Source organism: Drosophila sulfurigaster, chromosome 2R (genome assembly GCF_023558435.1).
Source record: "Drosophila sulfurigaster albostrigata strain 15112-1811.04 chromosome 2R, ASM2355843v2, whole genome shotgun sequence".
Lineage (NCBI taxonomy): Eukaryota > Metazoa > Arthropoda > Insecta > Diptera > Drosophilidae > Drosophila > Drosophila sulfurigaster.
The window spans coordinates 17,854,150-17,881,142 of record NC_084882.1 but is presented as its reverse complement, the minus strand read 5'-3'; the positions used below and the strand labels follow the sequence as shown (position 1 = coordinate 17,881,142).

The 26,993-nt window shown below is 38.0% G+C and overlaps 4 protein-coding genes across 4 annotated transcripts in view; 1 reads left to right on the top strand and 3 right to left on the bottom strand.

The window, feature by feature from the left end:
• LOC133837618 (uncharacterized protein DDB_G0281497) overlaps positions 1–18,538 on the bottom strand; it is a 61,457-nt gene extending 42,919 nt beyond the window's left edge. The window contains exon 1 of the mRNA XM_062268445.1: positions 18,535–18,538. The gene's annotated coding sequence lies outside the window, so the exon portion shown is untranslated. The remainder of the gene's footprint in view (positions 1–18,534) is intronic.
• Positions 81–13,500, bottom strand: LOC133837616 (vesicular acetylcholine transporter). The gene is made up of 2 exons (XM_062268441.1): positions 12,859–13,500; positions 81–6,230 (listed from the first exon to the last, which is right to left on the bottom strand). Exon 2 carries the CDS (start codon positions 5,762–5,764, stop codon positions 4,028–4,030), a length of 1,737 nt encoding a protein of 578 aa, XP_062124425.1. The 5' UTR covers positions 5,765–6,230; positions 12,859–13,500; the 3' UTR covers positions 81–4,027.
• Positions 18,539–23,603: 5,065 nt separating the features above from the next.
• Positions 23,604–24,187, bottom strand: LOC133837665 (uncharacterized). Its single transcript, XM_062268505.1, has 2 exons — positions 24,118–24,187; positions 23,604–24,061 (listed from the first exon to the last, which is right to left on the bottom strand). Exons 1-2 carry the CDS (start codon positions 24,167–24,169, stop codon positions 23,787–23,789), a joined length of 327 nt encoding a protein of 108 aa, XP_062124489.1. The 5' UTR covers positions 24,170–24,187; the 3' UTR covers positions 23,604–23,786.
• A 2,034-nt stretch (positions 24,188–26,221) lies between these two features.
• On the top strand, positions 26,222–26,710 carry LOC133837950 (uncharacterized). Its single transcript, XM_062268864.1, has 2 exons — positions 26,222–26,316; positions 26,385–26,710. Exons 1-2 carry the CDS (start codon positions 26,307–26,309, stop codon positions 26,651–26,653), a joined length of 279 nt encoding a protein of 92 aa, XP_062124848.1. The 5' UTR covers positions 26,222–26,306; the 3' UTR covers positions 26,654–26,710.
• The last annotated feature ends 283 nt before the right edge of the window (positions 26,711–26,993 follow it).

Genomic DNA, 26,993 nt, shown 5'->3' with positions numbered 1-26,993 from the left:
TTCAACTTGATGTCAAATGTGTACTTTGATTGCACTTAAATATCCTTCCAGATTTTGTTGAACTCATCATATTATTTATATCTGCAAGGATATTGTATACTTCGGCTAACCGAAGATTGGCATTATCTCATGAGTTTGTATACATTTGATTATTGAAATTTGTTTGTCTTGTATTTGTTTCCACAATTTCCTGTATCTGTGTCTGAGGGTTTAATCAATACGTTTTAGGTTCTAGCTATGTTAAGTCGTTTCTCAGCTATAGCATTTAAATAGTTATAATTGTTTTGGGGATATGTAGTTTAAAGTATTTTTTCATTTTTGAATTTTAAGTAGATTTGGTAAGAAACTCAATTTAGTTATAGAGTAATCGTAAAGTTGGATAGACTTTGAAATTGAACAGCAACGTTACAGAACTGGGTTAGGTAGTAAATAGTTTGAGTTTGAGTTTGAGTTAGACGTTGAGTTGTTCAGTTTTGAGTGTTTTAGTTTTGTTTTTTGCTTTTGTTTTTGTTTTTGTTTGAATGCCTAGACGAATTCATTGATTTATTACTAGAATATTAATATATATTTATATAATATTACAAGTACTATAACACAAACGTCTATAACATTAGCTGAAACAAATTGCGAATAATTTAACATAGTTAATTGTTTGTTTGTTTAATTGTAATACACTAGTACTTAAATACATTATCTGAAACACTTTGATCAAAACTTACATCTCAAACTAAGTGTAAATATACAAAACTGAACTGTGGCGGCATTTGTTTAGGGCTTTCATTTAAAATTTCTTTAATTAACTTTTTGAAATTGATGAAATCAAATTTTACGTATAACAAACACTTAATGAACCTTAGTCGCATTTTAATTTCATATTCGTTAATCTTAATTTTGTATTTTTTTGTTTAAGATATATATATTTTTTATTGAAATTTTTTTATACTTTCTCGAAATGATAATAATAATAGCTCGTAATGCGCACAGTTTTTTTTTGTGTTTAAGTAATTATAATATGCTATTGAACATTTAACACTTTAAATACATATGTTTATATTGAATTTAATTTTCAAATTATTATTTCTTGTTTTTCTTTTTCTTTATTTTGTTATTTCATTATTTATATGTTACACTTTATTTTGTGATTTGCTTTTATAAATACATATTTATATATTTTGTTAAGCAACATATTAATTTTTACAATACGTACAGATATATTTGTTTTTCATTTTTTTTTTATTTATATTTATTTTCTTTTTTCAATTTTATTTATTCTTATAAAATTTCGTAAGTTATTACACATAGCCGGCACTGTTAGCATGTTCTGTAAGCAACATCTGCGAATACCCTTTCTCTAAATTGGGAATCTTTCTTTGTTTTGAAAGTATTCACTTTGTTAGATAAAAATATTCGCAGGCTCTCTCCAGTCGCGTTGCTAATTCTTCAATTTAAAATTTACAATATAGTATAATTAATTTTAAACCGTTTTTGGAAGATTCTTCAAATAACATATGTATATTTCTCTTCTTCGCAATGGCCTCTTTGAATTAATATATATTTTGGGAAAACGCAACTTGGGTTTGACTTTCAAAAGAATAGATTTTAATAGATAGGAGAGAGACCATTTGTAGAAGGATTAATAAACACAATTATGCAAATACATTGAAGTATTGCAAAAAGTTTTGTTTTCGCTTTTAATTATTTAGTATATTGCTTTTAGAAATGCCCATTAAATATACATATGTGAATTATAATATATCGATACACAATTTATTATAATTGTTTGTTCTCTTCTCATCCGCTTAAAACATATATTAACAATATCTTAAAGATTTCGCTATTATATGCTTTAAATGGATTCTGATGTGATCTCTTGACTTGGTTTTCATATACTATTTTTTTAATGTTTTTTTTTTTTTGTTTTTATATTGTATGTAAATTTGTTTTCTATATATATAGTTTTGCATTAAGATTCTGTTCGCACACGATCGCGCATTGTTTTAATTGATACATTTGATGGGAGATTTTTTCATGAGTTTTATTCATTATGTTTTTGTTTACATATTACTAAAGCTTGTTAATATGTAGTACTATTATAAGTTAGTATTATAATATATGGTGTATGTTGAGGAAATAATATAAAATTAATATAGATGGTAGATGAGATACAATCGAAATGATTCAGTGCATTGAAATATAACTCCTCACTATATATTTTACTTAACTAATTGCTTTGAAAATCAGTGCAGTTTACCATACTGGATGGAAAATAAATATTGTATATCTAAAAAAAATCAAATCTGTTGATAATAATGTTCGTTTTCAATTTGAATAAACTTCTTGTATATGCTTGTAGATTATCAACTAGATTAGATAACGTTTGCTATTTGTATGTATATATTTAAGTTGAAAATGGCCGTGTCACTGATATGTTTACGGATACAGAATGTTCAAGTTTTGTCTATAAGATAATTCCAACACCCAATACATCTATACCTCTAAACTATGCGCCAGTGTGTGTGTGTGCTGATAACTGCATACACGCAGACGTAGCTCTGAAGTCAGTATTGAGTGATTGGTAATATAGGTATGTATACAAAAATTCAGTTTATCTAAGCCTAAATGTAGTACGAGTACTGTGTATAATATAGGGGCAGTAAACTGCCTTCAAAAAGTGGTGCAATCAATATGAGTTGAAACATATCATCATGTTGAATATATGATATAGAGTTACTTAGTTACATACTACATACACATAAGGTACACACATTTAATGCTATGCTATCGTTGAGCTACTACGGCGGCTGTTCCCGCACCCGATTTCACCTCCCAATCTCAATCTCAAACGAAATCAAGCTAGGGGCTCGGGTGTTTTTGGGGATTCTACCATTTTGCACATAGAGTCGACAAGCAAATAATAATTGATTGGTAGGTAAATATGAAACATCTAATATTTTCATTATATTTCGCAAAGTTGTATATGCTATGTATATATATTAGGGCCTAAAAATAATTTATCGATATGATGCGATATATACGAGCATGTATATGCACTCGTAGAAGTTGTATGTATGTTTACTATATACTAATAGCAATAGTTAATATCACTTTTGGTAATTTTAACAGGCGAGCCATTGAGACTCTGATATGTATCGTTACCTTGGTTGTGTCTTATGTTCAAATCTGTCAAAACGGAAAATTCCATTAAAACACGAAAATCATATAGCACCGCTGACTAGACCAATTCTCGACTAACACACAAGTCCCATCACAATGACACCCGAAAGGGAGGAGTTACATTTCCACTCCATTTTTGGAGGGGGTCGATTTCCGAGTTTTGTGCAAATTGTGATATGTCTGCGATATTGATGTCATTGCCTGTGAAACGACGGCACTTGTGGCATCGAGTGGCCAGGTCAGCAGCGCCGCTTACCTCTAAAATTGTATAAATATGTATAGTATATATATATATGTATATCTGATATCTAATGGGAACAGCAACAGTTGCAAGTTGCTTCCTCCCCACGTGTGTGTAATTATGACTATGCTTTGGTTTCTCTAGCTTCACTGATAGACACGAAAACACGGCGGCTGCTGAAGTACTGAGTATAGGGCACCGATATCGGTCTATATAGCGCACTAAACTATATAGTATTGATGTATGTTTGTATGTTTGTATGTATGTATGAATATATCGTAGCTGCGTGCATTTTGTTGTTTGTTCTATTGTTTAACCTTTAACCTTAAGCTCAATCTGCGTCTTTGTGTATGATACAAAACGAGTGCTTGGCATTAACTAGCAGCTGCTTCAACTAATTGCATGCTACGATTATGCTTTTTATAGTGTACGTACCACTTACTATAATTAGGTAATATATATATTTATATATAATTAGGTATATCTATGTGCATACGATATACGATGTTGCGATAATCAGAACTCTAACGAAATATACAAACAATCGACTCGAAGATGCACAAATAAACGATATAAACATAAAGAAACGTTAGTTTTGTATAAGACAACAGTTTAAAATCCTTGTCTAAATGGATTCGCTGGTGCCGCAGGACCTCTGCTTTGTTGCTGTTGCTGCTGCTGCTGTTGTTGTTGTTGCTGCTGGAAAGGATTCACCGCCCTTGGCTGAGCATAGCTGCCGCCTTGCTCCTGATAACCTGGCTGATAGCTCTGATCCTGTTGATAGCCACCGCCACCGGCCTGTTGTTGATAGCCCTGCTGTGATTGGTAATCGTATTGCTGATCATCGAGGTTGGTCTCCTGCTGTGGCTGATATTGCTGGCCATACTCCAGATGATTCTTCAGATCGCCCTCGACTGGCTTTTGATCGTGCATAACGTACGTTTGATACTCCTTGTTCGGTGGATCCTGCATCAAGATGTTCGCCTCGTTCTCGAACGGCTTGAAGTCATAGATGTTGCGCAGCTTGCGCAGGACAGGCACATAGGCGAGATTCGAGAAGGCAATGAGGAAGTTGAGTGCCGTAAATCCAATGGCCTCCACAACACCGCCAGCAATAATCGGACCCACAGCATAAGCGATCGAATAGGAGATGTCGGCAATCGCATAAATGCTGCCGTACACCGACACATAGCGCACATCCACCAAATAGCCGAGAGTGGGCAGCAAAGCGGTGTCGATCAGAGCAATGCCAAAGCAGATGACACAAATGGGCAGCATAAGCATTTTGTAGCCACTACAGAAGGGTATGATGAAGCAGGAGAAACCCTCAAGCGCCAAGCCACCGGCAGCCATTAGCCACTGATGTTGCGGATACTTTCGGGCCATCTTCACGGTGATAACGACGCCTAGCACATGGGGAAAGAAGGCGGGCAGCCAGACCATGCCAATCTTCCAGTTTTCCGTTGTCATATTATCCTCCATCCACAGCGAGATGGTGGGCTCGAGAAAAGCGAGCGCCACATTCGACATGGTCAAGGCGCCAGCGCAGACAGCAATGTAGGGATCCATGAGCAGACGCCAAATGGGAATGGTTTGATTCGAGACTTCTTTGCTCTGTTTGATTTGCTCCTTCACAGGTTTCATGACCAGCAGCAGCATCAAGCCATCCAGCAGACAAACCAAGGCGAGTATGAGGAACGGCACTTCCTTGCCGGCAAACTGATACAGCGCACCGCCAAAAGGTGGCGCCACCAGGCAACCGAAGCTGATGAAAGCGAGCGCAATGCCCAACGCCTGTGAACGTTCGTTCTCCTCCGTAAAACGATCCGCAATCATGGCCAGACCCGATGTGTCCGCAAAGGCGGAGCCGGCGCCCTGCAGCGAGCGGGCAAAGAAGAGAACGCTGTAGCTGCTGCCGCAGGCGAAGACAGCGGTGGAGAAGAACATGATGGTGAGGCCAATCATCATGGGTATATCATACCCGATCTTATCGATGAGGCCACCCGAAAACGGATTCACCATCAGCTGCACAATGGCCTTGGAGGCAAACAGTATGCCCGTGGCCGAGTCCTGGCCGTGATGATCATGATGCACTGGGATCAGGCGACCGGTGACATTATCTCGCAAAGGCGGTGGCGTTGGCCCATCATCGAAGCTGCCAATTTCGCGCAGATAATCGGGTATAATCGGCACGATGACCATGTACAACATGTTGTCCAGCAACAGAGCAATGGAGACAATGACCAGGATGAGGCGACGTTGATTCACCGGCTCCTGGATCTTCTCCCACACAATCTCTTTCACCTCGCGCAGCTCCAGATTGATCAGCGGTATTTGAAATGCGGCCATTTTGCTTTCTTTTAATCTTTTCTCTTATGTTTTCAAAAAAATTATTTAAACTCCTTTCTTCGCTTCCTTTTCTTTTTTTTGCTTGCGTTTTGTAATTCCTTTTAAGTTTTTGTACTCAAAGTTGCCACCACTTTTTTTGTGGCTGCTTTATTGTTGTTTTGTCGTGCTTTTGGCGCTTTTCAATTTCATGACCGCTGCCGGAAATTGTGCAACGTTTTCTTTCAATATGGCCGCTTCCGTTTCCGCTTTCCGTGCGTTAATTGCTCTCGCCAATCGCTTCAAGTGCAGCTGCAATTTCTTGTTTTTGAGGTGGTTTCTGTTCTCTGTTCTCTGGTCTCTGATCTCTCTGGTTAACTGTATTGTTTCTTATTTCACGCAGCTGTGTTTTACATGATTTCGTGTTGTAGTTGTTGTTGTAGTTGTTATTGTTGTTGGTGTGCAAGTTGTTGGCATGCCAGTGAACAACCTTTAACGACACAGAAACAAGATTTCGTTAGTTTTATTTTATTTTTCTTTTTTTGGTTTATTTTTATTTATTTTTTGCTCAAACTAATTTCACTCTCTCTTTCTGCATATAATAATTTATTTAGTTCTTGTTAAGAGGACATTTGATTTCATTCGTTAAAGTATATTTTTGTTTGATTTTTGATTTGATTTAATTTGATTTTATGATTGAAATGTTGTTTCTGTGTTGCAAAAGGATGCCTGCTGGTGAACAAAAAGTGTATTGTTAAGATTAATTCACACAATTCCCGATTGTAGAAATTTATATACACATCAAGTATACAGATTAGTTAAGAAGCGCGCGTTTGGCACAATTAACACACATTTCAATCATAAAAACAAATATACGTATACGAGTACCAAAAATATTCTATAATTAAAGCATTAAATATTCATAACAGCATTACGAACAAAAGGCAATCAATTTAATTGCTTTTCGCTCTCATTGTGATTACGACCAAGATTTACATAGAGTTCGTTATATACGAGTATGTATGTATGTATTAGACAAAAGCATATTATAATTGCGCCCTCGAAAGTCGCGTGGCCACACTCGAATCTGTAATTATAATCATTGCTTTTTTGCTTGACAATATAATACAATATGTACAACAGGCACCTCTTGAACAAGCACGCAAACCAATTCAAATTCCAATTCTAACCCCATCGACCTGCAGAATATTTTCTGCTTTGCTTAATGGAAATGAAATTCGCATAATTGAAGCAACTTTGTCTTTGAACTCACCTGCATCGAACTAGAAATTTTATACACATTATCCACACGTTTCTATTTTGTTGTTTTTTCTCAACTTTTATATTTTAGCTGTTTTTTTTTGGGTCTTCTTTGCTCCCCTTGTGAGCTATCTATGCTGATCTAATTTCAACATTTATCTACCTTGTAACGTACTCAGTGCCATCCCCCAAATAGACACAACATAAAATATTACGTGTGCAGGGTATGAATACATCCCTCTTCCCTGTTCACTGTTCCGTGCTCCCCGCCCCATCGAAGCTTGCCAATCCAACTTTACTTTGGTATACACGAGACGTTGGAAAAACATTTCGTTTTATCATTAAATTTTCATGACCACGTCCGTGTGGGTGTATTGGTTTGCTAGTGTGTGTATATGTGTGTGTTATATTCCCCAAACTTTGCTGTGTCTGTGCCTGGAGGGAGCTCAGCAAGCAGCAGCAGCGGCAACAGCGGCAGATCGCGTCCGCCCTTAGACTCAGCCACATGAGTCAATTATCGTAGTATGTCTCGTGTGCCGTGTTTCAATGTTATTTTTCATGCAACGACTTTAATTTTCTCTCTATGTCTGTGTGTGTGTGTGTGTTTTTTATGCTCCAGGCCCATAACTACAATAACAACAGAGGAGAGTGAGAGCCAGCTAGCGCCCAGGTGGGTCGTTGTACTTGACCCTGGGGTTGCTACACTCACTCATATACTCATTCTACACTCATGCTATACTCATATACTCATGCCAAGGTTTCGCTTTTTTTATCAAAGCCAGGGGTTGCTGCTGGCAGCAGCAACTCGAGTCAAGTGCAGAAACGTGTGCCAACAACATGTTTGTTATAATAATGAGAACAGACCTAAAAAACCAGCTGAGAAATTAAAGAGTCTAGGAACACGGAAATATAAATATATACAGACGCTGGGCATACATCAGAGCAACATCAAAAAGCGCCAATTTATATTTACGCCTTTATAATTTTATTGATTTTTTCCGCTTCCGCAGTGACTGGCAGAAATACCCTGGACAGCTGATGAGTTTCCCAGCTCACAGCTTTGAGCTCAACGCATAAAACATTTTCGGACTGCGTTCATCCGACATTAAATTTAGCCCCTCAGCTCAGCGTCCTTTTGTGTGGAGCCCCTTCATTATCCCAGTGGCGCTTTATTTGGGTTTCCTTTTCATATTTCCCCACAGCAATTAGGTAGTCGAGCGTACATAACTAAGTAGAGAAACTTTCAAAGCAAATGTATGCTTCAACTTGCATTTCTAATGGGATAGAAAATATTCCTTGAATACACCCAACTAAAGTCACTTCGAGTGTGTGAGTGGAAATTGAATCTATGCGCACTCAAAGTGCACTTTTTTTGTGCAAAATGAGATATTCGCCAGCAACTTGAGCCGCCTGGCAAAAGCAGCAGCTGAGCTTTTGTTTCTTCATCTTTATCTTTGCATAAGTTATGAACAAAGGCAACTTTAAGTTTTGTATAAGAGAAAAGCACTTGATTTTTCGAGTTTATGATTTCGACACCCCACACAACGAGGTGCTTCACCTTGAAACACAACCGTGAGGATGATCAGCGACTTTTGCCACAGTTTTTTTAGCGCGTTGTCTTGGGAACTTCACAGCAGTTGGTCTTTTGCAGCAAAGCTGCTGGGATTAAAATAAAAAAAAGGAATAGAAGGGAAAAATGGAAAGGAAAATGGTGAGAGGCAAGAACGCGAAATGAAATTACATTTATTTTTCAGTTGCCTGTGGCGTAGTACGTTTTGCAGAGACTGTTGCCTGGGTGGGTGGGTGTGTCTGTGTGTCTGACGAGGTAATCAGCGTAAAATACAATTTCGTATCATTGTCGAGCAAAAAATACAACTCATAAATGTTGCAAAGAATACAAATGGCCTGACTGTAGCAGTTTTTCAAAACAAATGCGAGCATAAAACGTACATTAGTTAATAAATCAATAAAACGTAAATGTGCTGCACGTACTTTTTTGTTACGGGTATCATGTGCCAATCCAATCATAATGTTTATCATAAGCCGCGTTTCTCACGTCGACACAAGAGACAAACACACAGAACAATATATAGACATATGCCTTTGGACCCCCCTCGAAGTGTTGTTGAAGTGTTGTAAGCTGCTTTGCTCAAGTGGCGAGCGAAGGGTTGGAAAACACAACGTTTCCTTCTACGATTCACTAGAGCAATTATATGTATATGAGAGAGTATTTGTGTGTGAGCTGAGGCGTAAGCATATTAATGTTGCCTACTTTTGGGCGCACGCTTATTGATAAACGATATGAGGAACTTGCGCAATTTGTGCTCAGCTAATGAACTGTGCCCAGTTTATGGCCAACTTAAGTGAAGCGTGTCGAATAGCCACAACAAGTAAGAAGGTAAGAAAAGTAAGCAAAATACGAGTAACAACAGAACGGAAAACCACTTGATCGATTAGCAATGCGCCCTTTTTTTGCGCTTTGGCCTTAACCCTCTTTTGTCAGTCAAGCTGACGCTTCTTCGCATTGTACTTCGCTCGTTGTTTCAAGTTTAATTGACTTTTCTTTATGTCGCACTTTATGTCTTTTGCGCCCCTATCGATTTCACTGGGTTAGCTGCAATTGGGTTAGCTTAATTGGTTGGCTTGCGGCCACGTTTTTTAATTGCAAAAGTTACAAACGAGCCTAAATACAAACTAAGGCAAGGCACTCTACGACTGCCCTGGGGCAGTTAAATTATCAAAATCCCAAAAGCATCAGTTACATCCCAAAACGTGTCGGAGACGACGACCAGCAGATAGATGCTTCATTCTTAGCTTGGTCTCTGTTGTTGTCATTGTTTCTGTTACGAGCTTAAAATGGCTTTTATCAATTCCCCAAAGAAAGCGCGGCCACTTAGCTTTAAGGCAGCCCAAGCTTGGGCTCAGACTGTGGCTCAGGCTGCGAACATGACGAGCTTTTTCTCGCTCGCATAATCGTAAAAATAAAAGCATATACATTATGCGTAGCTGTGGCAATTTGCTCTGGTACCATGGGGCGTATGCGTGTCCTCCTCTCTCCCCAACACACCCACACATTGCGACGCATTGGCCATAAATCAAAACATTAACTGGGCGTGGCCAGTATCCTATTCGTGGGCGTATAATATGGACTTTTTTCGCACTCTCCGCTCTAGGTAAGTGCTGGTCAGCACTTTGGCCACGGCAACAAATTGATTTGCTCATAAATTACTTCGGACTTCCGGAACATTTATTGCTTTTTTCCTTTACTTCAATATAGACACATAAATTGTACATGGGGCAGCAGTCGAGGAAACAACTATCATTATGTATGCAGCAGTTAATTTCGAAAGATTCTGATTAATGGCAACGCTTCAGGCAAGTCTTGGGTCTTATCACCGGGGCCAGTTTTAAGCCCCGAAAATGTGAACATTTGCAGCGCTACAAATGCTTGCCAATCAACAACACCATCAGCGCCCGTTTTACGACTTTTGATGTGGCACATCGATGCTGCCCGACTGCCTGCCAGACACAGACTCCTTTGCTGCTGCTGATGTTGCTGCCACATTGAGCCATCAGCAGCAGCAGCAGCAGGGTCCAACCCTCGAGCTGGTTGCTCTGCGGTCTGGTCCTGGGGTTGGCATTTTATCAGACAGGCATCAAGACAAATGCGTTACTTGTTTCTCGTTTGGCTTATTACAACAGCTACCTTCCTGGCTGCCCCAGGCAGCAGCAGCAGCAGCAGCCTTTGTCTTTGTCTTTGCCTGTCGCTGTCGCTGTCCTTGCTGTGGGGTCGAACCCTTGGCCACCCTTCGGGGAGAATGACGTTGCGCCCCTTTTTGTTTTGACATGAAACCGCTATGAACACATCAGTGTTACAAACGCGTCTACAACAACGGCAACGGCTACGGCTACGGCAACGACAACAGCAAACAAGGCAAACAATCTAATGACGAGGCAGCCGTTGTCTTGTTTATACTATTTGTGTGTTGTTTCTCGTGTTTGTGTGGGAAATTTATATTTATTGCCTTCATTATGCAGCAGCCACAGCAGCCACGGCATTCGTAGCACTCGCAGCATCCGTAGCAAATACTGCATAGTGTGAATTCCACAACCAGTTACCTGCGCTTTTATGATTAGGTTTCAGTCGTGTTAATAAACATTTTTGCGAGTCTACTAAATTAGCGTTGTTTTTTCGCTTTTTAATTTAATGAGAAACTTCACCAAGTTTATTAGATACGGCAATCTTCGCATGCATCTTTGACTTTAATAATACAAAATAGATGGCAACAATAATGACCCCATTTGTATTTAAATTACGTTTTTTAAGAGTCTAAATACTTGATAGTTAATTAGACTTTATGCAAATATGAAATGAAATGAGCAGATCGAGATGAAATATGTTGTGTACTATATAAGCATTTGTTCAGTGTTTGAATTATTACAGAGAATTAGTCCCGTTTCTTGAAATTAAGATTATGAGAAAATCCAATAAACGTTGGTTAATCTTCTGCAAAATATTTGGGCCTATCCTGACAATATATTTGATTAAGTTTGATAGGTTTAGTTTTTATTAACTTATTTTAGTAAGCGTACAATTTAACGTAAGTTTCGTAGCTCAATTGAAAATGAAACCATTTCGTGAATTCTATAGATTCTTGTGTACACTATATAATATTAATAATAGAATGTGAAAAGAAATTTCTAGCACCGAAAAGATATTCGTAAAATTATTTACTTTTTAATAGAAAAATTATTTTATATAAAATTGTGGCTTCTTTTTAAACTAATTTAGAAATCATATATTATGTTTAAGTCATTTGCCAATAACCATTTTTGCATAAAATTGCTTCTTCTCTTCAATCGATGTTAAAAGATACATTTTAAGTTCATGTCTTTTCAAATTAACATTTTTGTTATATTTGTATTACAGAATATGTTATGATGAATAAAACCAATAAGTATTCGCGGCATATTCAAAATTTGTCAGCGAAAAAGCAAAAGCAATCATCATTCAAAATTTCTAAGGAATTGAAAAACGTAAATCAAATATGTACCAAGAAGTTTTTTTCAGTAATTTCATTCTTTGAAAAATGGTAAATATTATAAATAAATAATATTATGGCAATATATAACAAAAATATCCTCTTGGGTACTTTTAAAAAGTATTAATTTTGATTCGTTTATTTCGTTTTTCAAAGATTTGTAATATATTATAATTTTAGTCTATATAATAATATATAGAAAAATAAAAAGATATCCTCTTATCTGGGAACTTTTAAGAAGTTATTCATATCCTTTTATTCATATTGATGTATTCTATGAACTTTACAAACTATATTCATTGCTTTTCATTCGTGTTCATTAACATTTCGTATCGTCATTGCATAAGAACAGGAAGCGCTCGCGCTGTCGCCGCTGACAAGTTAGGAGACTTGACTGTAACTGTTTCATTCCATTTCGTTTCACTGAGAGACGAAGCATAACGTTCGCTCATATCGTAAAACAAATGTGTCTATCCATACCTTGCCTTGTATAAGCCCCCATTCGTGTGTGTGTGAGTGTGTTTGTGTGTGTGTAAGAGTGTGCGTTTGCCAAAGGACAACTAGCAGGAGCAGGAGAGTAGAAATGAGGTGAATGCTGAGAACACGAACACACACACACTCGCACACACTTGCAGCTCTTGTAGTGTTTGTGTTTGTATGCGAGAAGTTGTTTAATTTTAATTATATGCATATTCAGTCTAAGGCTCAGGTTATGTAAGTACTTGAAATACTCGTAATTTTTTCAGCAGAATTTCAAAAAGCATCTAAATATATATGTATATGTTAGATATGCATTCAATTTAGTGGGTAGCTAACCTGTATCGCTCGGTGTGATATTGCTGAGGCGGTGGGTGAGAAACCCGCGCAAATTGGAGACAACACGCTGCGGCGAGTTGGGCCCGCTGCCAATGGAGAAGCTACGCAATTTGGAGAACAGGGCGGCCGACTCCGCGCCACTGCCCGCGGCGCTGCTGTTGCCTTCGTTGGACGCCACGTTCGTTATGAGTGGATGCAGCAATTAGGATGAAATGCGCGCCAGCAGCAGCAAGAGCTTGACCAAAAATTTTCTGCTTACTTTCTTTTGCCACGCGAGCCTCACGCAGTTGGGTTATGTAAAAAAACAACACACACTCACTGGCACACGACGAGACAATCCCAAAAATGGCGAGAAAACCGAGAAAACAGTCCACGGAACACACCGAACACCGCTGACACTCTACACGCTCGCTTACGCCCGTTTTCGAACACAAAAATGAGTTTGTTTTGTTGCAACCAGAAAATTAATTATATACATATAATTGTATTTTGTTGTTAACAATTTGCAAACTTTTTCTATATTTTTTTTTTGTTGATTTTTGTGTGTGTGGGAGGCCGAGGCCAGACAACGACAACGACAGCAAATAGCAGCGTGCGTTGTGTCGTCCGGGCAGGAGCAAAGGTAACTTCTGTCTGGCGCTGCTTTCACGTCGCTGCTTGTATACCGTCATTTTTCGGTATTCAGCCTGGAATTCCAGCTGCACGGTCGGTCGCAGGTCTCTCGCTTAGCAGCGTGGCTCTGTGGCTCAGCGCCAAAGACGTGAGCTTTCCACGGCGCAGGATATGACGCATGCGCCATCATGTGGCAGCCAACCAATTGGCTTGCTTGCTTGCTCACCGACAGCCAGCTCTTTCGCCCCCCAACTCTCTATAGTCTGTTTGCCTGCCTGCCTGTTTTCCCATGCACATTACTCTCGCCTAGTTGAGCACATTTGAATAAAATTCTATTCGCGCTATGCCGTCTTATGGCATTTGCCTTTGGCTGTGGCATTTGTTTTTGTACCCACGCAAAAGAAAATCAATTTCTACCTGTCTAGGCATTTACATGCTTCCAAATTCGTCTTCGCTTCTTTTTCTTCTTCGTCTTCTTCTTCATTCATTCATTCCACTACATTTTTGTGTATTTTTGTGTATTTTTATTTGTTTGTTCTCTCGCTGGCTTTTTCTGTAGCATACTTTTTGGGGGAGCTTATGTAAGGCATTCCGAGGGACTATTGTCGACTAGCGTTATTTTCAATTCGCGTAATAGTGTAATTGAACCAGAGCACATGACAATTCTCTTTTTAATTTCCACAGTTGCACACACACACAAGCGAACAGCATGCACATGACAACAATGAAGCGTAATCTGTGTATCATCGGCATTGTTCGAGCCGTCAGCAAGTACAAATGATACTGATTAATATCTAATTTCTCCAACGCACTAAAGCACTGCAGCACTGCAGTTGCCCGTAGATACCAATCACAACTGAATCTCAATCACTCGACGGGGATTTTGGTGCCACCTACCCAAAAAACTGCGCATTGTCGCCCTTTTTTTTGGGTTTTGTGTTTGCTAAAAAAAAAAAGCAAGAAGAAAATTTGGCAATTTCTTTGTCATTTATCACGTTGTCAGACACTTTTTCGCAATTTATCAAGATCTAACTTATGCTCTCGAGTTTAAATGCCATGCCATTTTTGTGGCTTATTAAAGTCATTGTGCACTGATTTACCCACAAAATACCAGCGACATGTCAAAGGTTGGCTTTCCACAAATTAAAATGTATAATTATTTATCTTAAGGCAACGCAAATGTTTATAATGAGATTCTGCAACTAATGAGTTTTTTTTTAATTTTAATTTTTCATATTCAATTATAATCTTCATGATATCAAAGCTATTAATTTAAGGCCTTGTTGTGATCTTGAATATTAATGGTTATTTAATAATAATATTTATTAATCAACATCAATAATTCTGAAACTTAACTATCTAGCTTAGTATAATCAAAAATTTTAAAATATATATATTTAATGCTTTAAGTAACCTTGAACCTTGTATTTTGAATCTTGTCGATTTGTCTGCTTCATTAAGAGAAAGAGATAAATAATTCATATTTAATGCAGTTGCGTAATTGATCATATCTATGAAATTACTACTTGTGTGTTGTTATGGTCCAATTTTCTGCTTTTCCAATCATAAATTCAATAAAAAGAAAATATAACTAATGGTTAATTAATTAAATATTTCAAGTAACTATGTATATATATTTTGTTATTTTTTAATGTAATAAAAATTCGCAGCTGTAAATTTCTTGTTACTATATATTAATATCGAATATTAGCAATTTATTTATGCTAAAATTTCTGCTTAATATTTATTGCAAGCCAGCGTAAACTTACAAACTTAGTTCAATTCTAAATATAACTATTTGCAAACTCTAACCATTAACAGGAAATACATGTCGAATTATATTATTTTCATTTCTTTTGCACTGAAATGAATACCAAACAAATAAAAAGAACTATTTACTAGATACTTATGTACACATTTCTATTGTATCTCTCTCTCTCGCTCAACTGTCTGTTTGTATATTAATAAAGCCATTAGAAGTACATTTACGACAAACTCGCACAAAAGTCAAACCAAGGGTAAAGTTTGCGAGTATTGACTACTTTCAATCTCCTCCGCTCGTATACGTAATTTACGTATTTTGTGAAACCAACATACAGAAATACAATGTGCATTACGTCCACTTGAGGCGTTATGACAATAAACTTGTGTTCGCTATGCAAATCGGCATCAAAACTTAAGGATTCGCAGCAGTTCGTGACAAACTTTGGTAAACGTGCAGCACAAAGTTGCACATGGAAAAGTGCAACGACTCAGCAACAACTTAGTTGCTATGTAAAATGCCGCAATCAGAACACAAACTTTAAAATTTTGACCACGTAAAAGCAATTACGTGTGCAAAATCATACAAAAAAAATTTTTGTATGAAAAATAAATGGAAAAGTAGGGGAAAAAATAAAAGACTTGCTTATGCAGAGAGACGATCGATAAGGGCAGCAGCAGCAGCAGCAAACAGCAAGCACTGCTAAAAGGAGGACAAGTCTCCTGCCACGCCTGGACTGGCTCTAAGTTTTTGTGTTTTATTTTTTTTTTTGTTGCCGCAAGGTAAATCAAGGTGTGCCGCAGCGGGTGTGCGTTGTGTGTGTGTGTGTGTCGCGTGCTGTTTGAACCACGACTTAAACATGAAACACATAGCCGACCGTCTTAATATATATAACCACATATATATACACACGTAAAGGGAAAATTATATAGCACAGACGTCCTGTCGGGCTAACGTACTTTTGGTTGTGTGTCGAAAAGTGGTTGCAAAACAAGGTTATTTTGCCAGTGGCCAAGACGCGTGGGCGGCTGGCAGCATTACCAAAAAAAAAAAAAAGCTGAACAGAATAGACGAAACATAGCCCGCAGCTAAGCCAAAGGCAAAACCCGAAGCCACAAAGAAATGTACAAAAGACACGCAACGAAAAGAAATATAAAACAGGGCAGCTCGTTAAGCGCCCACAATAGACCAAACAAGGCTCCATTTTCAAAGCAAATAGCTAAATATATATTATAAGACATATGTACATATATAAATAAACTCCTTCCTCGCGGTGTATATATTAGAATAAAACATCTGAGAAGTCTGCTGTGTCGCAATTTTGTGTTTTACACATTAGCAGCTATTTTCTTTTGCAAATTGATTTGCCAAGCACTTGAAATTTAATTCATTTTTAATTCGCAGCTAATTGGTTTTGTTTTTTTTTTTCTTTATCCCCAAAGAGGCTGGCTCGGCTTCAATTAGCCCAGTGGACATGGGTCTGACATCGGATATGCGTATAACAGTTAATTCTATTTATTTTCGAGTACACTTGGATATTGTTGCTCGCTTTAGGCATTAAAAAGTCAACGAGTATCTGCGCAATAAAACTGTCAAGACTCTGCCAAGTACTATCAGAAAATGACCCCCTCAACTATTCCATTTATATCGAAGGAAACACGAACAAGCACACGAACAAAATTTACTGACATTCCATTTTAATTTACATGCCCTAATGTTTATTTTCAATTATGAATTTATTCCTGCCAGTTGGCAGCCGCAATGACAGTAACAACAACAAGCGTGGTTACTTTTGGGAATGAAGTCGAATAAAGAACACTCTTTTTTTAGATAAAAGCTAAACTATGGAATGATGCATAAAAAAAAGCTGTAGATCTAAGCAATATGCCATAAATTAATTTTGAAAATAGTAAACACTTTAATATTAAAACAGTCAGTTAAGAATGCATTTCAATATAATATATTATATATAGAAATGAGGAAATAATTTTAAGAAATAAAATACTAAGGTAAAATATATTGAAAAGTATAAATAAATTTTATTTTAAAAGTTGCGTTCTTAAATATAGAACCAATTTCTTTATTTTTTAATTTGAATAGTATAATTATTAAATAAAATATACCAAAAATATTGTACTTATATTTCTCTTTATGTGATATAAAGTTAAATTGAGATGAGGTCAATTTTTTAGTGGAAAACAAGAATGAACATATAAAATTTTAAAACCTTTGTTTTATAAAACTTATTTTCTAATTATATCAATATTATAACATATTTTTAGTAAGTATATTAATAGTATATTGTATATACCATATATTCTGAATAGGTCATATTTCTTAAAGAATCATACGAAATGTCATATTAATCATGCTTTATGTTAGGATGCGCAAATGTTAGGAGCAGAGTACGCCTTTTCGTAATTAGATGACGGGTTCAGGGCATCTGCTCGATGGCAAGCGAACCGTAAAACAGACACCACCAGCAACCCCCGCAAACAAGAAGCTCACACCACAGCACACACACCACAGCCACAACCATCACAACCACCACCACCAGCAGCAGCTGTAATAACAACAACAAAAGCAACACTTGTAAAATATCACGCTGTGCCTGGGGCCTTCTGACTGACGACTGAGTTGAGTTGAACTAAGTTGATGTGTGGCCAAGGTAAAAAGCGCCTTCACCTCCTCGTTATGCCTACAATCTCTATTGATTTTTATACTCGCTGATATGTGTGCATGTGTATTTTCTAATAACCAAGCTGTATACTATCTGCTCTACAATATCCACCTGGCTGTCTGACTGCCTGTCATCTGGCTTAATAAGTAGTTTCAAAACCCAAACACACACATTCATCCACTCTAGTCGTTGACTTAATTGGATTGCTCCGTCCGCTAGAGTTTTTTGTGACAGAATGAAACGGAAACTGAAACTGAATCATGGCCCAGTGTGTCAAAGGTGGTTTTAAATTATAAATTCCATAAAATATTTGCACTGCTGTTGCCATAAAAACTGAATGACTGCCTGGATGTTGATCCTGTCTGCTGATATTGACAGCCAGATAGACAGCGTCGTGTCGTGATTCTTCCACCTTCCACGTTCCACGCCACGCCACGGGTTGAGACTCCCCACGAAGTAGAGTGCTGCTCTCACACTGTGTCGCAGTTCATTTTCAATGGATTTGCTGGTTGATTTGATGAGAAAGTTTCTCAAAGGAATCACGTAGTAGTGAACGACTTCAAGGAATGATTAATCGGATGACTTCCATTTCAGTTAATTTCTAGTTGAGCAAATAAGCTTTTATTTCTCGTATAATTTAACCAAAATGTTTGCTTTTCGGCTCTGTTATTTCCACAGTAAATTGCTGCTGTTTATGTTAATCCCCTAGGCCTCAACGCTTTGATCCTGCTGGCCCCCCCCTTTGGTGAGCCTGCTGTCAGTGGTCTTGGCACCTGACGCAGCCAGAAAAATACACAGGCCCAACATGAGCTATGGCCACGACTCCCCAAAGGAGCTGGTGGACAGGCGGTTGCAATTTACAATGTTTATAATGAAAAGTTGCCACAGAGCTGCATGTGATGCAACGTAATTAAGGCGCAGACAAAGAAGGTGGATATTTAATTGCAATAAATTTAAAAACTTTAAAGCACCATAGTCGGAATATAACCACATTCATTTAAATCAAATAAATAAATAACACAATCGAATTTGCCGACAACAATTGCCCTGCTAATTGTTGCCAGTGCTTTTGTTAAATGTTTAGATTTAATTAAGTCGAAAATTTGATTGCATTATTACAAAGTAAACATTTTAATTGCAAATATTTGGTAAATTCTAATTAAGCCAAATATCTGCATCTAATTTCTGCTTTTCCGGGCAATTTCGAACACTTAAATAAGCATAAGTAAGTCATAATGGGTCATAAAATGTAGACGATGCTCGCAATAAAGCATAATGGAATCTGCGCAAACAGAATAATATCAATAAAATAATAAAATAAAAATTAAGTTGACTTTCGACGTTCTACGAAGCCCCAAGCTAAATGTTGGAGCGAGATGGCAAGCGAGAACGAGAGTGAGTGGGATGCCTAGAAACGAAACTAAAATCGTATAAAACAAAACAACAAAGCAAATGGGCAATGACAAGCAAGAAAAGCCAACAACAAAAATCTATTGAGAAATTTGAGAGTATATGTGTATGAGTGTGTGTGAGAGAGAGAGCGAGAGCGAGAGCGAAAGCGAGGAGTGTGAGTGCAAGGAGAGCATGTGACATGAGTGGTGGAATTTTTAAGGCGCACAGGGGAGCTTCGGGAGTATCGCCATCAAAATGGCCGCCGAAAGTGTTGAAGTGTGTAAGCGAGGACGAGAAAAAAGCCTGAAAAAGAGCCAGCAACCCAAAACTGGCAAAAAGTGGCCACAAATCGCAGCAAAAGACAGCGGGAGGGCGACAGGGGAATGGAGAAAGTATAAAAGTATAAAAAGAACGCAAAAAAAAGGCGATCAATAAGTTTTGTGTGTGTCTGCGTGTATTTTTGTCATGACGACGACGACGACGACGTCGGTGACGCAGGCAAAGACTGCAAATTAATTGCGAATTGTCGGTGCCACCCGCTTCTTATGTATGTGTCGTTGTATTTGTGTGACAACAACAATGTCAACGCGACAAACACTTTGTTACATGAAACGTGTGAATGGCTACAAACTGAATGCGTGTCGCCTTGCGTTTAGCTGTCACTGTAAACGCACACACATTGCATGTGTATGTATGTTTGTATTGGAAAAATGCAACTTTTGACATTTCGATGACCTTACTTAAGTTAACAACAACAACAACAGCAAGAGACTATTAGTTGATTTACGTGAACACAGCTGCCCTCTGAAAATGTGTAACCTAAATTCTGTGCACTGGGTTCATGTTCATGTTACTACTGTATTGAATTTGTTGTTCTATTTGCCGCCGTGTTCCGCAATTCCCATTTCGTTCCAGCCAACTTCAGAATCCATTCTCGGGGCACTCTCTTCAGCTGAGCCTCGCTTCGGTTGCTTTCTCGTTTCAGCTGCCGCAGCTGATGGCCCCACCAGCGACGACGACGACGACGCAGCAGCCTGTCATTTCATTCAAACATGGCCGCGTGGGTGTGGCCTTGTCACCAACACTCATACACACATGCACACACACGCACTCAGACCTCTCTTGTAGGCGGAGCTGGCTTTGCTAATTGTGTGTTGGCCTGTCAGAATGAATCGCCTTCCAGGCGTAGGATATGCCAACTGTCTGTGGAACTTCCCGTCTGCTACAAGACATCTGCGCCTTCCAGCGATTCATCAGCTGTTCGTCTTGGGGTAAGTGTGGTGAAAAGCTTTGGCGCTTGGGGTTTGCATTCCAGGAGAACAAATTTACTTGCAAATATTTGCTCAGTTTCTTAAACAAATTAAAACTTGACGTAGGCAAACGTTTGAATACGTTTTAGCCATCGATGGAAAATTAATTGAACTGTCGATTTTATTACGTATACTATAAAAATGGCAAACAGCAACGAAATTAATGAATCAACACTCTGTCAACACTCAGCTAAAGCGCAAAAATTTACGTAAACCAACCTTAGCCAATTTTTAATCAAAACTCTTTAGTTGCCCATTTATAAAACCATCAAATATACGTTTTTAACAAGAGGAAGTTGGTAAAAGAAAATGCGCAAAATATTATTTCATGCATGTTTGCAAAATAAACATTCGCAGATTTATTGCCCGCTATTTACATTAAGTAATTAGCAGCTTAATGCGGCTTCATTATCATTGCTGTTTCAACTAAGGGGGATGACACTTATAAACCATCAAAGTTTTAATACATATAAATTGCGCATACGCAACGTTCGCCACCTTTTGCATTATTGATGTGAGTGTTTGCTTTTTAAAAGGGAATTACTTATTTAATTTTCATTGTACACTGTCAGATATGTATGTGGCAGCTGCGTTGGTCCAAAAGGTTGTAATTGATGCGATACGATGCGATGCGATGCGAAGTGTGGGGAAATGGGAGACCAGGCAAGCATGACGTCAGCAACGGACTTGAACTGAATTAAAGTTTGGGTGTTTTGGGGTTCGTCAAAGTTTGGAGCAGGAGTCGTTTTTTTGCTTTTTGGGGCTTCTGTGTGACGGCATGAACTTTGACCTATGCTAACCTCATGTCTTATGGCTAAAAGCTTATTCGCTTGCTAGATCGCTCGAGGGGCAATTTGAGCGCTGTTGAATTCGCTTGTCAGTCAGTTGATGAAAGGTCATTTGGATTTTGTTTTCGCTTCCGCCGCTTCCGTCGCGATTCGGTATTGTTATCTGTTATCTGTCCGACCACCTGTCTACCGGTAAATTTATCATTTTTTGCGACATGTCAATTTGTCATTCACATGGCTGACAGCCATCCGGTCGGTCCTTAATTCTAAACACATTCCTGCATTGTCTATTTCAAACTCGATGTATGTTCGTGTATTAGTAAATGCCAAATAGACAGGACTCTAGTTATTTCCTTAACGTTGACGCTGCTCAGCGAAGCAATCAATCATCAGAAATGTGACGGATGGAGATAGATTGATTTTCATAATTAGAAGCCATGAAAAATATAAAATTTTATATCAAACAAAGGGGCAAAGTTATAACTCAAGCAATGAATCTGACTCAGTTTGCATCGTATCAATTGCAAAAGTTATTTATTGAAGCTATTAATCTACTTTTATTGCTCTGAGTATGCGATTGAATCATATTGTAGTTCAGGTTAAATAAGTAATCACGATTCGGCATTTACTGATATCATAATTGAGTACATGGCAAAAAGGTTTTTGTGAGTATTGCTGCAATGACGACTGCAGCTGCGCATCTCCTTGGAGGTGCTGAAATATTGAAACAGCATTATAATTATAGCAATTATCCAACGTGGCAGTCATGTAATTGCGTCCCCAAGAGTCTCACTTCAATGGTGACTGCTGTGTTTTGCTTTGCTTTGTTGTTGTTTTTTTTGCTTGCACACCAACTTAACCCAGAAATGAAGCAAAGACAGTAAGTTGATGCTGCCAGCTGATAAATAAGTAAGTATGAGCGCTATTTTCGGGGAGGTGGGGGAAACCCACGCCAAAACGAAAATAAAAATTGTTTGTATTACCAAATGAAGCAGCTGTAATTTATGGCAAATGCTTTGTTTTGCTTTTGCTGCCTATTGTCATTGTCATTATCGTGGCTGGAACACAGAGCTGGGATCCCATTTGGTTAGATGCAACTGGTACTCAAGTTAATGGGGGGGCCTTGTCAAGGCCATTGAAACTTTCTTTAGAGTGAAAGAGAGTGAGGAGAGAAGAGGCGAGGCGAGGAGTGAAGCATAACACTAATTGGGGCATGGCTACGGGCCATTCAGTTGCTTTCGAGCTGTATTAAAGCGTAAAGCAAATATGAATAAAATTCATTATATGATGCCATTGATGAACACTTCAATTGCTCTGGGGCATCCAGCAATGGTAACAGCCAAAGCCAAAGCCACAGCAACACCAACAGCAACAGCAAAGAGTCGAGTGAGTGCAGCACTTGAGAGCCAACACATAGCGACACAGTCTCACTGGTCTCTTTTATTTTTTGTGGATGTCGGGTCTGGGTTTTCAACTTGTTTGCATTACGCCAATGATTTCTAACAAAAATTTATTGAAGTACTTTTCACTTTTAATGTGAGCGCACAAGTTTTATCGGGGCCTTCGCTTTGATATTTATGACTTTTACTTGTCTAAAGAAAAATAACAATAACAATAACTATCAAAACACAAATAAAAAAATTAACAATTTATATATATTTTGTTAAGCTCTCAAAACTGGAGCAACTGAAGCTCGTCATCGCCATCATCGTCGCTGCTTGTCTCCCAGTCTCCCAGTGCGCGAGCTCTTTTTCTTTTAAATAAATATGTCTATAGCCGCACACATGTCTGTGCCATCCAACTTGATTGATTGTAGTAGCAATAGCAGCAGCAGCAGCAGAAGCAGCGACGACGCAGTCGACGGCATCTCAGCGTTTATTATTTTGATTGGCAATCGAAGGTGTTAGATAACATTACAAGCGCAACAGACACGCACTGCCTAATTATCGTTTATCAGACATACCATAGCACAACCTTAACAACCTGCAATATATGTATCATAGTATCTCTGTATCTGTATCCGAACATGAAAGAAACAAATACGAAGAAGCATACGAATTTGTATTCGTATTTGTATTCGACATAACTCGCTGCCGTTTTGCGGTTGAATGAAATATTTCTTTCTTTCTACTACTACAAGGGAATCTGTTATGGATGCCGCCCTCGTTCATGCTCTTATCTTATCCTCTGCTATGACAAACTTTTTTGCGCTCTTTTGTTGCCATTTAATTAATTTATTTCTTTCACACTGACCCAGACAAATTCCATCAAAAGTTTTGGCTACATAAGTTGAAACGACAGGTTGAAGTTTTTTTCTTTTTTTGCTCTGTTTTTTTCTTACTTTTGCACCATAAATGCCAATAAAGTTTCATCGAAGTTGTCGTTTATTTGGTATAAGGCTCAAGCCACTTCCACTCCTCCCAGACAACACAAGCCTGCTCGGGCTCCATGAAGGCATAATTGTCGGGGCACTGAATGTAGTCGGCCTTCTCCTGTCCCTCGGGACACACCCAGTAGTGAGTGGGATCCGAGATGTCACGGAATTTGCGAGCATGATCCTCAACAATGGCGCAGTTAGGTTCGGCATAGATATCCTGGCCATTGTAGGCGGTTGACAGGGTCACAAAGATGCCCAAGAGCAGAAAGCCAAGGAGTGTAGCTGCAATTGGAATAAGTTAGAAATTTTATAAATTCATCTATAGTTAGTTGTCGCACCTGGTTGCATTTTGTTGCGTGACTTCAATGGAAATGTTGCAGTCGTTGACATAATGTGAGCATATTTATAGTCTTCTGTATCGCTGGCTGGGCATCCTCATCAGCATTGGGTTGGGTTCTTATCAGTTTTGCCAGCTGACAAATCAAATGCTCCACAAGCAAAAGCACTTTCTGTAAATTGCTTGCCTTACTCACTATTCTTATTTTTAGCGCTCATCAAAAATGATAGAAACCTGCCACATGAGATACTTTTGAGAGGTGGAAAAAAAGAGGCACCTTGTGCAATCATAAGTTGTGGTCGCATTTGCCCCTTCCTCAATGCAATAATTGGATTTCTTTAAAGCGTAGCCTCTTAATCGATAATGAGCTATGCTGCGCTCGCAACACGTTTGTCTTCGTCATCGTCTTTGACGAAATACCCAAAAAAAAAAAAAAAAACAGAGGTATACACAATTTATTGGCCTGAGGTGCCTGTGCAAAGTCATTGTCGTTGGTCTTTCGCAGACTAGGAGCATCATTAACTTAAGCAGGCGACCAATCCAACTATGCGGCCCATGCTGGTTGGCGACACCTGTCTATACATAGGTCTAACCGCCGTCTGTCTACCTGTCTGCCCTCCGTTTGCCATCGAGTTGAACGCGGAAACTGTAATTACATTTTAAACATTTTGTAATAGATTTTTTGGTGTTTTTTTAGCCGTTAAATATTTTTGGCTTTTTGTTAGTTTTTTCTTTTCTTTGCCTTCATTTTTTTCTTTTTTGGCTTTGCTCATTTCGTGATACTTTTTTTGCATCCACACTTAAGCATTTATGTTGGTCAAGTGTTTGGCGCTGGCGCAGAAAACGCTTTAGGGGGTCATCCACAACAAAGCCAAACAAAAGCCACACACAACGATACAAACAGTTAACAAAAGTTGTAACAACACTCACACTCTGCTACTTTGCAAAACGACACAAAAACTAATAACCGACAAAATCAAAAAAACAACAAATTCAACAAAACAACTCAACAATTTTGATAGCAACATCAGACGGTTTGTTGTCTGTCAACTAATTTGCCAAAGATTGTTTTGCAATTTAAATGAATTCACATTACAGCACGATTAAAATTATAGGGTTACCTATTTATTGTTCGCCATTTCGCTTACTACTGTAACTAAGGCAGTTTGGGTTTTGTGAAACCCGAGCATCTCCATTGTTTGACCAACCATATTCATAAGGCTAGCCAAACAAAAGACATATTTATTTACACCAAAAATCAACAAGCGAAATTATGTGTAGAATAATTAATCACTTTCGATGCTCAGATTCCCCAACTTTTTTTTGGGCATTTAAGCTTTTTTTACTTGATGACTAAAATTTAAAAAACCTAGATATAAAAACAAATTTAATGTGAATCATATTTGTGTGAAACTTGACTTATTTGAGATATAATATACCTAATATAAATTAGGTTAATCAAATCAAAGTTGGTAATATGTGGACTTAATATTCATATGTATGAATAATTCAATTTAAAAATTTAAAAGTAACAATAATTTCTGAAAGAAAAAAGATGTAATAAAGAGTCCAAAGAAATATCTGAAAATATTCGCTTAACAAAAAAATAGAGTTCAAAATTGTATTATTTTATAAATATAATTAACTATTTTGACAACTTAAAATATATGTATACATTTTTATTATATTTTTTGTTATCATATAAAATTTAATTTTTAAAGAATCTTTATATATAATTATCCATTCTCTATTATTATTTTCATAAGTTATTAAGTTCAGATTTTGAATTTTATATGTAAAATAATAAACTTCTAAACTAATGCTGCAACTATTTATGGAAAATCATTTTTGGGGGCATATATATAATAATGTTAATTTAATAAGAATGTTTTTATCGCGCCAGCAGCTTTCTTTTATTTATTTATACACTTTATCAGAAGCAACAAAAAAGCATCCATTAATTGTTGATATCTAAATTGAAATTGCATCTTTTTTGGCAAGTTTATTCTTATCGCGACACGTGTCTCCAGTTATTTCCAATTGATAACTATCAATCAACGGATGCGAATGTTTTCAATTGATGTTTCTAGATATTTCACGTTTTGCTTTTATTTCTGTTTAAGAACTATATAAGTGTCGCTCTGGCCAGGGAGCAGAGCACACTTGAGAGCAAAACTTACGCAGTTAACCATGAAAGCCTGTGAGTATATTCTATGACCATCTTGTTCTATCGTTTCACAAACTCAACGCAATGTTTTGCTCGCTCAGTCATTGCCTTGTTTGCCCTTTTGGCCGCCGTTGTGATTGCTGTGAACGGAGATGCTGGTCGCTCGGCCTGTCAGGATGAGACCGAGGTGGGACAGACGTATCCACATCACTTCGATCCGGCCAAGTATTGGTTGTGCGAGGAACTGAATGTTGCTGCCACCGAGGTGGATTGCCCCACTGGATTAGCTTATATGCATTATCTGAAGGAGTGCATCCCATGGGCTAGCTACATCTGGAAGAAGCCAGAGTTCCCACCAACTGTTGCCTAACTTCCTCACCAAAAAGGTGCTCAATAAAAGAAATAAATAAAAAACATTTTAACAGCAGCTTTAGCAATTACAATGTTATATTGTCTTGTGCTTGCTGCACGTCGCGTATACGCATTTTATAGACAGTATACGCATCGTAGTCCGTTCGCAGTTACGCAATACAATCTACTAGTACTTGCTGTTAACTTCAGATTGCGATCGATGCCGGCACTGAACTTGTCGCCACCGCAAAACCCTTAACGAGTGGGCGGTTTTCATCGTCTTTTATCAATGCAAAAACCGCAAGAGCTTCAACTGCTTCGCCGCTTCGTGAGTCGCTTTAACAACAACAACAACAAAC